The following is an 11,689-nucleotide window of genomic DNA, read 5'->3' as shown; positions in this document are numbered from 1 at the left end:
TTCCTTGAAGCTGTGTGTGTGTGTGTGTGTGTGTGTGTGTGTGTGTGTGTGTGTGTGTGTGTGTGTGTGTGTGTGTGTGTGTGTGTGTGTGTGTCTGTGTGTGTGTGTGTGTGTGTGTGTGTGTGTGTGTGTGTGTGTGTGTGTCTGTGTGTCTGTGTGTGTGTATGTGTGTGTGTGTGTGTGTCTGTGTGTGTGTGTGTGTGTCTGTCTATGTGTGTGTGTGTCTGTCTGTCTGTACGTGTATGTGTCTGCGTGTGTGTGTATATGTGTGTGTGTCTGTCTGTATGTGTGTCTGTCTGTCTGTATGTGTGTCTGTCTGTCTGTATGTGTGTGTGTGTGTGTTTGTGCAGATATGGATTCTTATGTATATATGCGTGTGCGACTTGTCTTGCATAATGTGTGTGTACGTATGTATGGACTTCCCAGGGCGGAGGGTGAGGTTGGGGGGGTAGTATTGGGAGGGGAGGGGAGGGGAGGGGGGCAGGAAACAAGCTTACTCAGTGAAGGAGCGACCAGCAGTCAAATTTATTATAATTTTTTTATTTTATTTACATGAATATATGCAATAGTGAATGTTATAAACAAAGAGTGAACCATCCTCAGACAGTCGCTTACACAAGTCACTTTATGTGGTTCTTCTAGAGTCACCATAATTATCCTTGATATACCGGCCCAATTCGCTTTGAGCTATACAAAAATATCTGTATACAACTCATAATAGCAGGGGTATGGCAGCATGGGTATACAACAGAGGTAGAGTCAGAGTTAGAGGGTATGGGGTAAAGGTATTGGCCTGTGTAGTTATCATAGTATTGGATCCTATACAACAGGAAATATTCTCAGACGTAGACCAAAGGAAAAAAATATATAATCGGTGGGTAATTTTTTTTCCTCAAGCCCGAGTGCTGTATATAGAGAGGCGGGGGAAGAGGACCCCTTCTTCGGGCACAAGATGTCGTGGTTCTTCATTTCCAGTTGTCCACAGCAGGGTAGGAGGTGATCCTGTGGCGGGGGAATTGTCAGCGAGGTCCTCTGGAGGAGCCACTGGGAAAGAGACGCTCCGTAACGCCATCGGCAGTAGTTTCAAGGGTGGTCGATACAGGACCCTCATCAGCGCCGCCCACCTGAAGGTGCTGGAGAGTTGAGCGCCCCATCACACCTCCGTCTAGCGATGATTAATTTAGTTCCTGCGAAGTAAAAGAGTATGGACCATGAGTCTTGACGGAGTTAAGAATGTAAGACGCAAGTTTGACGCGAGAACCTAGAGGAATACTTAATAATGGTCTAGGAAGAACCGAAATATTCAGTTTTCACTTATTTTTACCAGTATTGATATTATTACCTATAATGCTGTTATTAATATTAATAATATTAATGTTTACTGCAAAAAACATTACTGATACCAACTTCCTTAAATATAATGAAACCAAGAAAAAATGATTTAGAAATCACATTTTGCATCTTTATTTTTAGTACGAGTGATCGTTTGTTTCAGATGTGAGGGCGTGAATGAGATAGATTCATGGAAAAATAGACATGTTGAGTGATAGATAGGGGTAGCAGTGTCGACAGAGGGAACAAGAGACACATAGGTGGGAAATAGCAACAGACAACACAACAGACTTGTGAGTGGATAGATAAATGTAAGAGTATATGTAATGGTGGGTGGACAAATGAAGCTATTGTCCACTTAACCTTTTGTGCCTAATGTTCTTGTGTGTGTGTGTGTGTGTGTGTGTACTCACCTAGTTGGGTTGCAGGGGTCGATTCATAGCTCCTGGCTCCGCCTCTTCACCTTTCGCTACTGGATCACTTCCTGCTTCTTACGCTTTATCATACCTGTACTCACCTAGTTGAGGTTGAGGCTGCAGGGGTCGAGTGTGTGTGTGTGTGTGTACTCACCTAGTTGTACTCACCTAGTTGAGGTTGCGGGGATCGAGTCCGAGCTCCTGGCCCCGCCTCTTCACTGATCGCTACTGGGTCACTCTCCCTGAGCCGTGAGCTTTATCATACCTCTGCTTAAAGCTATGTATGGATCCTGCCTCCACTACATCGCTTCCCAAACTATTCCACTTACTGACTACTCTGTGGCTGAAGAAATACTTCCTAAAATCCCTGTGATTCATCTGTGTCTTCAGCTTCCAACTGTGTCCCCTTGTTACTGTGTCCAATCTCTGGAACATCCTGTCTTTGTCCACCTTGTCAATTCCTCTCAGTATTTTGTATGTCGTTATCATGTCCCCCCTATCTCTCCTGTCCTCCAGTGTCGTCAGTGTGTGTGTGTGTGTGTGTGTGTGTGTGTGTGTGTGTGTGTGTGTGTGTGTGTGTGTGTGTGTGTGTCACCACGTGTCTTGCAAAGTGAAGCAGAGTATAAAGCACTTGATGAAGACTACGTATTATTGATCTGAATTGATGCTGAAGAATGTATTTCTAGGTTGAATAATGTATGCGGAAACACTTGAGAAATGTGGAGTTACTTAAGGACTGCGTGGACACACTTAAAAGTTTGTATGTGTGTGAAAAATTGAGAAATGTGTGAAGAATGAGGAATATGGTGAAACACATTGACCTTCCTCCTCGTGGCCCTGCCTATAAACACCCACCTCTGCTGCTGACGCTGCTGCTCTGCGCTTGGTCTCTCCTGCTGGAGTTGCCGTGTGACGTCCCTCTTGCCAATGTCGTTTAATAGTTTCTGATTGTGCTGGGCTCTCTGTAGGTGCTGGCGTTGCTTCTTACGGGCCATCTCCAGGTAGAGCGCCTGTCGCAGAACCTTCATGGAGGCGTCGATAGAGAGGGAGAGCCCCGAGGTCCTTCGTCGGGGAAATGCGTTCGGCCAGGTCCTCTTGGCCATACTGTTGTTGTCGAGGGTGTTGCTGTTGCTGCTGCTGCTGTTGTTGGTGTTTCGGCTGTTGCGGACCTTCCTACCGGCCTGTAATACATAAAAACAAACATTTAACAAAATGTGTTGTAATGTGCGGATATTTCTGTGTAGCGAACCTTTATTTTTAAAATGAATTGGAATGGTTAGCTTAATGGGGCTTAAAGCCTGTTGATTACACGAGATTTATAAAGGCTGGTTGTAACCTGGTCGCCAATCAAAAATTATTTAGCCCTTAAAAGAGGGACTAAAGTAAACTCTCGGTCTGTATACACCACGTAACATACACTTCCTGTTGTAGGTATAATGTTTGACAATGACCCGTGTCAGGCAACACTGTACTGTTTCCTGACGAACAAAACAATGTCATTGTTTGCATGTTTCTAGGGAAGAAATTATTTTTTTCAGTGTTAAAAGCAGAGTATGATAATTCACCAGCCTTTCCCTCCAACTCACCCCCCTCCATTACTCCATTCACCTACTTCCCCTCCACTCATCCCCCGGTTCTTATAATCAACCCTCCATCCTTTTATTCACCACTCCATTCTTCCTCTAACTCCTCTATCCTTCCACTCAATCTCTCTATTCCTCCATTCAACGTACGTATATCTCTCTACTCGTCCCTCAAATACTCCACTCATTCCCTTCACCCCTCCAACACTTCACTCATCCCTCCACTCATCCCTTCATCCCTCCACTCATCCCTCCCCTCCATTCCTTCACTCACAACTCCCACGCTAACGCCTGCCACCTGCGCCTCAGTTAACACAAACAAACACACTATGTCAACGCTCCTTCCATGTTTCTCCATTGAAGACCCGAACGAATATTTGTTCAGGTCATCACAGCCGTTCACAACTGTCTGCTTTACCCCCATGGTTTGTAAATACATGTGCAAGTCCTAATATTTTCTCAAGTAGAAGGTGCCTCGAGGCTCTCAGGTAGCTAGGTCACATCCCAAGGACGCAGGTCCAATCCCAGGCGAGGGGAGACATGGATCAGCCTCCTGGTGTGTCCCTGTTTGAGAGGAGATAGGAGATACCGTGTTTGTGTCTCTTGGCTTAAATAGCAACGCTCATCTTGCCATATAGGACAAGCGAAAATTTGTGTATGCAATAATTTCGCCAAAATCATTCTGAACCTAACGAAAAAAAATATATTTCACTGTGTTTGTTTAGTATTAAATTATTGTAAACAAATCTAAAATATATTTAGTTGGGTTAGGCTAAAATAAATTGTTCTTGTTATTATAAGGTTAGGTAAGTTTTCTAAGATTCTTTTGGAGCAAAATTAAAAATATTTACATTAACATTAATGAAAAAAAATATATCTTTAAACGTATAAGAGAAAATTTTAGAAAAGACTTCATTTTAAATGAGTTCTTGCTAATTGATCAGTTTTACATATTCGGCACGACATTATATATATATATATATATATATATATATATATATATATATATATATATATATATATATATATATATATATATATATATATGTATATATATATATATATATATATATATATATATATATAATATATATATATATATATATATATATATATATATATATATATATATATATATGCGTATTGTGTATATATCGAGTGTGTATTGTCTTCGTACATCGTGTTTACATTACACCGCTTGCAATCGAGTGGAGATTTCAGAAATATATTTTCACTCGGACAATATTATTTAGTCGTAGCGGCATGTGTGTGTGTGTGCGTGCGTGCGTACATGCTTTGCCCTCTTCAGTGAGATTTACATTTGACAGTGCGGTGATATTCTACCATAGTTTCAACTTTTTTTTTTTTTTGCGTGTGTGTGAAGAGTGAGTCAGTGGTGGCGCTCCCCTCAGTTCATATCCAGTTACAACGATACAGTTTAGTGAATTAAACAATATATCCCTTGACAAACATGGTATGTTTCATATCTACAGTTTCTCATTCTCTCTCTCTCTCTCTCTCTCTCTCTCTCTCTCTCTCTCTCTCTCTCTGTCTCTCTCTGTCTCTCTCTGTCTCTCTCTGTCTCTCTCTCTCTCTCTCTCTCTCTCTCTCTGTGTCTCTCTCTCTCTGTCTCTCTCTCTGTCTCTCTCTCTGTCTCTCTCTCTGTCTCTCTCTGTCTCTCTCTCTGTCTCTCTCTCTGTCTCTCTCTCTGTCTCTCTGTCTCTGTCTGTCTCTCTCTCTCTCTCTCTCTCTCTCTCTCTCTCTCTCTCTCTCTCTCTCTCTCTCTCTCTCTCTAACAGACCGCCGGTCTTCCACCAAGTGACCCGAAAAGGGACACGTTCACCATCATTCATTCAGTAGCTGTCTTGCCAGAAGTACACAGACATCACACTGCACCACCCCCACCCATCCTTCAGGATGCAGGCACTGTACTTACCACCTCCAGGACCCGTGTCTTCCTATATATGTGTGTGTGTGTGTGTGTGTGTGTTCTCGAACCTCATAAAAAAATACGGTTTCACACACTTTTGGTCCCTGAGTTCTACCATACCTATTCGTCAGGCTGCGGGTGTGTTTGTCCCCATGTATCGAGACGTGGCTGGAATTTCCGTGACTCCTCAGCGACTTAATTAACACCAGCCCTAGCCCTAAACACAACATGTTTTGATATATCCTCTTTAGATAATTCGTGTGCCCGAGAGAGTGACCATGTTTACGAGGGTTTTACTGCCTCTCAGAAGCTCTCAGTGCTGAACCAACTAACCAGGTGTTGACATTCCCACCTGAGGGGTGGGGGTACGTACATGCGTTAGTTTGTGGGCGTTTCTGTTACTCAGCACATGATTTGTGCCATACTGTGGTGTTGTTTACATTGTTTGCAGTGATCTCTGTGGCAGTGTTGTTTGGCACCGTGTTTGTGGACATTTTTGCAACAAGGTTAGTAGTTATGGTGTTTTTTTTAAATTGTTTGCAGTGATTTCTGTGGCACTGCTGTTTTGGTACCTTGTTTACGGACGTTTGTGCCCATGCTAGTTGGTAGTTGGTCTATGCCAGTCTATGTTAAAGTTTACATGTATAATATCTGTTCTCTGTGGTACTGTTAAATTCTACTTACTGTCCGGGAAGTGTCTATTTGATTTTGAGCGCATCTGTTTGAATTGCTGCGGTCTCTAGAGCAGTGTTAATTACTTCACCAGAAAAAAGGAAATAAAAATGTAACTTTTGCACAAAAGCTGGCGAATATCCTTTTAAATGTAATTCGTCGAGCTTATGCTGTTACGGACTGATGATTAAGGTCGGGTTAATTACTTTGTTGTGGTTATGTTGTGGCTGTGTTGTGGTTAATGTTTTTATGGGAGTGGATGCCGGTGGGAGGTGAGGGATGCCGGTGGGAGGTGAGGGATGCCACTGGATGTTAAGTGTAGGATGGATGTTTGTGGATGTAAGGTGGATGTGAATGCATGCGGAATTTTATTAGTGGATGATATTAACAAGTTGGGTTTGGATAGATGTAAGAGTATGTTGGAGGAATGTTGAATAAAGGAGGATTACACACACACACACACACACACACACACACACACACACACACACACACACCACTACTACCACCATTACCACCACCACCATCACCACTACCATCACCACCACCACCACCACCACCCCCATTACCACCAGCACCACAGCAGTCTTTTATGACGTATGTTGTTGCCATGGTAACCTGCCAAAGGATGGAGGATGTGGGGTGGAGGAAAAATACACACACACACACACATACAACCAGGAGCTGTGACTCGACCCCTGCAACTACAAGTAGGTGAGTACACACATCTGTTTCTGTCTCCTGCCAGATATATGTTGCCTCCCTCACACCTGCCTCCCTCACACCTGCCTTCCTCACACCTGCCTCCCACGCTACCTTCCTCACACCTGCCTCCCACACACCTGCATGATTCCCCTGGGTTGGTTGAGTGACGTGGGATCTTAGACAACGTGGATGACGACGTGCTGCTATGAGTATTCCATTATAGATGATTCCTTCAGGTAATCTATCATCTTAGACAACAAGGCATCTCTGCCGGCCTTCCTGTCTGCCTGTCTTCCTGTTTGCCTGCTTGCCTTCCTGTCTGCCTGTCTTCCTGTTTGCCTGCTTGCCTCCCTGTCTGCCTGTCTTCCTGTTTGCCTGCTTGCCTCCCTGTCTGCCTGTCTTCCTGTTTGCCTGCTTGCCTTCCTGTCTGCCTGTCTTCCTGTTTGCCTGCTTGCCTCCCTGTCTGCCTATTTTCCTGTTCGCCTGCTTGCCTCCCTGTCTGCCTGTTTTCCTGTTCGCCTGCTTGCCTCCCTGTCTGCCTGTCTTCCTGTTTGCCTGCTTGCCTCCCTGTCTGCCTGTCTTTCTGTTTGCCTGCTTGCCTTCCTGTCTGCCTGTCTTCCTGTTTGCCTGCTTGCCTCCCTGTCTGCCTGTCTTCCTGTTTGCCTGCTTGCCTTCCTGTCTGCCTGTCTTCCTGTTTGCCTGCTTGCCTCCCTGTCTGCCTGTCTTCCTGTTTGCCTGCTTGCCTTCCTGTCTGCCTGTCTTCCTGTTTGCCTGCTTGCCTCCCTGTCTGCCTGTCTTCCTGTTTGCCTGCTTGCCTTCCTGTCTGCCTGTCTTCCTGTTTGCCTGCTTGCCTCCCTGTCTGCCTGTCTTCCTGTTTGCCTGCTTGCCTCCCTGTCTGCCTGTTTTCCTGTTCGCCTGCTTGCCTCCCTGTCTGCCTGTCTTCCTGTTCGCCTGCTTGCCTCCCTGTCTGCCTGTCTTCCTGTTTGCCTGCTTGCCTCCCTGTCTGCCTGTTTTCCTGTTTGCCTGCTTGCCTTCCTGCCTGCCTGCTTTCCTGTCTATCTGCTTGCCTTCTTTCTTGCCTGCCTACCTTCCTGTCTGCCTGCTTGCCTTTCTGTCTTCCTGCTTGCCTTCCTGTCTGCTTTTTTTCTGTTCGCCTGCCTTCCTTTTGGCCTGCTTGCCTGCCTGTTTCCCTGTCTTTCTGTCCGCCTGTCTGCATGCCTGCTGGTTTCTCTGCCTGCCTTCTGCTGGTGTCTGCTTGCCTGTCTGCTGTAAAACTTTAATGGTAGGAATGACTTAATGGTGAGTCTCTCTTCATCCAAGGAATTGGAGCTACCCGTTCTTGGATCAAACCCATATCTTTCCGTTCCCGTGTGACGTATGACCCCTACGGGTTAAGAACTCCTCGTTATAAGTAAAGTAAAAGTAAGTGTGAATAAAGAAGTAATAGAAGAGGAAGAGGGAGAGGATGGTGAGGAGGAGGAGGAGGAGGATGGTGAGGAGCAGGAAGGAGAGGATGGTGAGGAAGAGGAAGAGGGAGAGGATAGTGAGGAGTAGAAAAGGAGGACGAAGGGGTGAAGGATGGTGAATAAAGGCTGAGGACTACGAGGAGTAGGAGGAGAGGATGAAGAATTAGGAGAAGAATAAGAAGGAAATCAAAACATAAACGAAGAAAAAACAAGATAATGATGTATTCTGTGTGGTTCATCGTTGTGAATCTTATTATCAGAGGAATTAGCGAAGTTGAGATTATCTCCAGTCTCTCTCTCTCTCTCTCTCTCTCTCTCTCTCTCTCTCTCTCTCTCTCTCTCTCTCTCTCTCGCCTCCGCCGTCAGCGCTCCATGAGCCGGATTTCGTCATTTGTAAGAAACGGATTTGAGAGATCATCTCAGGAAGCCTGTGTTTGTTTAGTGAACTTTGTAGCGTCAATGTCGGAACTTCTAATGGAAATAAAGTTCGGAAGTAACTTGGGTAGGAGGCACTGTGTGTGTGTGTGTGTGTGTGTGTGTGTGTGTGTGTGTGTGTGTGCCTGCGCGTACGCTTTTGCGCATATTTGTATTCCGTCTTTACTGTATATTCGAATTCAGCATGTTACACAAGACCCAACTTTACCCACGACACATCCATCACCCACATGGACCTCTTACTAACTAAGGCTACTCAGAATTTCATCAACTTTTTCAAATCTCCCTATTTCCCTCTTCCAACCCTCATCCTTCCATTTATTTTGCCTCTCTGCCTCAGTCTTTTCACTCTACATTCGAGGTTTTTCTCCAGCAGTTGAAATCTCCAGCAGGAGCAGCATCACTCTGGACTCTTGTACGCTCTCCACACAAGGAACGTTATCGAGTTATATTGGCAAATTCCAGTGGGTCGCCTGACCTATCTCCAAGCCTCAACCTTTTGTCCAGGTTCACTCTGTCTTGTCCAGTCCACTCTGTGTTGTTGTCGCTCTTCTTATCTCTTTCCGTCCCTTCTTATATCCTCCTTTCTCCTGTCTTTCTATCCCCTCCTCTGTCCTCTCGTATTCTCTAAAAACTTTTATTTTCTCTTTAGAATGAGTTCTCAATTTTTCTCGCTCTTTCCTCTTTTTGCAATATTATACTGAAGGTTACTAGAATTATTGGTCAAAATTGTAAAAGTCTATTTCTGAGTATCCTTCGTGGGCGTCTTTGTGTGCGCTTCTGGTTCACTTAATTGAGTCTCGGTGTGTACACTCCTTCCTTCAAATTTTGACCACCACACAATGGTAGTATCCTCAGCTGCCTAGTCGTATCCTCAAAAGCCAAGTTGTGTCTTCAAAAATTGTATAAGTAATATATATTTAACTTAATCCAATTCAATTTGAAAGAGCTTCAAGTTTCTGTGACCACAACGACTTCATGGGCGAGAGCCTTCAACCTCATTAACACGGCCGGAAGGGATCACTCGAGAGATGCGTCAACTTTCCTGAGTGGCAGTGTTGCTAGCACCATCTCCGACGCTCAAGTGCAATTTGAATGTTGCTAGCATTACCTCCTCTGTCATCAAGGTTCTTATGAGGAAGGAATCCACGAAAATCAGAGTCCAGTGAAGGATATGACAGTTTATATCAAGTAACCTTAAGTAACGTTTGTAAGAGCATGTTTGCTTGCATGTAGTGGAGATAATCCTAACATCGTCTGCATCATAAACTGATATTCCATGGATTCCTCATTAAGTGGGATGAAGCCAGACAGGTCATTTGAGACAGTGATTTGCAGAGGCGTTGGTGTCTGAAGTCAGCCTTGGTTGCCGAGTCAAATACAGTCATGCGAAGCACTGATAGTTTTAGCTTGTGTTTGGTCTTGGCTAAATAAATACCACTTTTCAAAATACGTCGATCAGATTTTCTAAATTCCTGACACCTTCCTCCAGGTTATGACCATCCATGCGCCCAACACCTGCTCTTGTCCCGCCTACAAATACTCCGTGTTTTTCAGACTATTGGATTGATTAAAGTACCCAGTATACAAGACCAAGACAAGTCCATAATAAATGTCCTACTGTTGCCTTTGTCTTATTTACATTACTGTCGGTATTTTGTATCGTTTAATCATCAAGCATTCCACTACGGGTTCAGTAGCTACGTCAGGTGTATAGGTAGTGCTACAGTAGAGATGAAGTAACTAGACGCTGGAATTATCATCTCTTACAACTGCCCACAGTCACGGCCACTGAAGAACTATCAGGTCTTGTATTACGAACTAAGGGTGTCACCCCCTTACAGTCTGTAGCTCTGTCCTTGGTTATTATAAACATACGCAGTTTCCTGAAGTAGAAGCCTTAAATGGTATCACCAAAAATACCAACCCCTGTGTTGTTTTTGGTCACTCTAGTACTAAATCTCATCAAATATACAAAGACGAAATTTTGATTCGGTCATTTTGGGACTTCAAATGCAGTGAAAATGTCAGCTTTACGGTTTCTGAAAAAAAACTAAAAAACTTATTCTAGAGATATTTGCCAATAACTTTTTTCAGAAAACATCAAGAGTTACATGTTAAGATTTCTTTCGTAAGCGAGAAATGCAAATACGTCTGCTCGATCCTCTGTATACATAACCCAGTTTGTGACTCTCATGTTAGAGTGAGATTCTCATTTATTTTGATGGGATTACAGTTTTTATCTCTTATTTTAAGTTTTCGTATTACTTGACTTCCCTCATTGATTCACGTCACCGCTGGAGTAGAGTATTTTTAGCCTAACCCAAAATATTTCTTTACAACTCCAGCTGTTAATATTGGTCTGTAGACGACAAGAAGGAAAGGCGGTTTATAGACAGTCCGCCCACATCATCTGGCCCCACCCACACCACCTGGTCCCAACTACTAAACCACCTCCATCGCCACCACCACCACTATCACCACCACTTTCACCATCACCATCATCACCACTACCACAACCCTCGCCTCTTACAAGTCACATTCATACACAAAAAAATACAAAAGAATCTGGGAATATAATAAGTAAAACGAATTAGGGAAATAAGAAAGACTTAATAAAGTTAAGAAACAATAATAGAAGGAAACTAAAATAGAGGAATAAGAAAGAATCTCTAACCTCATCACCATGGTTGAGATACTGCCAGAGGTAGTAGTAGAGAGGGTCAATGGCTATATAGTCTTCAAGACTTGGTGGTGCAGCTTCTGCTGGAGCAGAGGGTAGGTCCCTGGCACCGTCAGCAGCGCCTGCACCAGCCTCGGACAGCACCTGCTGCAGACGGTAGGATGCTGGGGATGTCGGGTCGTCCAGTTCTCGCAGAATCTCGTTGTCGTCGTATCTAACGAGAGTTAGTGGAGAGCGAGGGAATGATTAGTTGGTGTCTGTTTGTCTCTCTCTCTCTCTCTCTCTCTCTCTCTCTCTCTCTCTCTCTCTCTCCAGCCAGTGGTTAAATCACTGTCACTCCACATCAGCTTCAACTTGAGGTAACAGTTCCTTTTACAACTTTCTCTAATTGCACGTTCTCAGCCACTTTACGCCTTTCACCAAGTTTCCTCTCTCTCTCTCTCTCTCTCTCTCTCTCTCTCTCTCTC

The 11,689-nt window shown here is 44.2% G+C and overlaps 1 protein-coding gene across 2 annotated transcripts in view; it reads right to left on the bottom strand.

Moving 5' to 3' along the window:
• Positions 1-493: 493 nt before the first annotated feature.
• Positions 494-11,689, bottom strand: part of Dh44 (diuretic hormone 44) — a 71,049-nt gene continuing 59,853 nt past the window's right edge. For both annotated transcript variants that reach the window (XM_070080642.1, XM_070080643.1), the window contains exons 3-5: positions 11,217-11,436; positions 2,604-2,929; positions 494-1,187 (exon numbers count right to left, since the gene is read on the bottom strand). In XM_070080642.1, the coding sequence (XP_069936743.1) occupies positions 1,181-1,187; positions 2,604-2,929; positions 11,217-11,436 (553 nt within the window). In that variant the 3' untranslated portion in view covers positions 494-1,180. The remainder of the gene's footprint in view (positions 1,188-2,603; positions 2,930-11,216; positions 11,437-11,689) is intronic.

The sequence above is a fragment of the Cherax quadricarinatus genome, unplaced genomic scaffold (genome assembly GCF_038502225.1).
Source record: "Cherax quadricarinatus isolate ZL_2023a unplaced genomic scaffold, ASM3850222v1 Contig755, whole genome shotgun sequence".
In the NCBI taxonomy this organism is placed as follows: domain Eukaryota; kingdom Metazoa; phylum Arthropoda; class Malacostraca; order Decapoda; family Parastacidae; genus Cherax; species Cherax quadricarinatus.
This window is presented reverse-complemented; position numbering and strand designations above follow the sequence as displayed.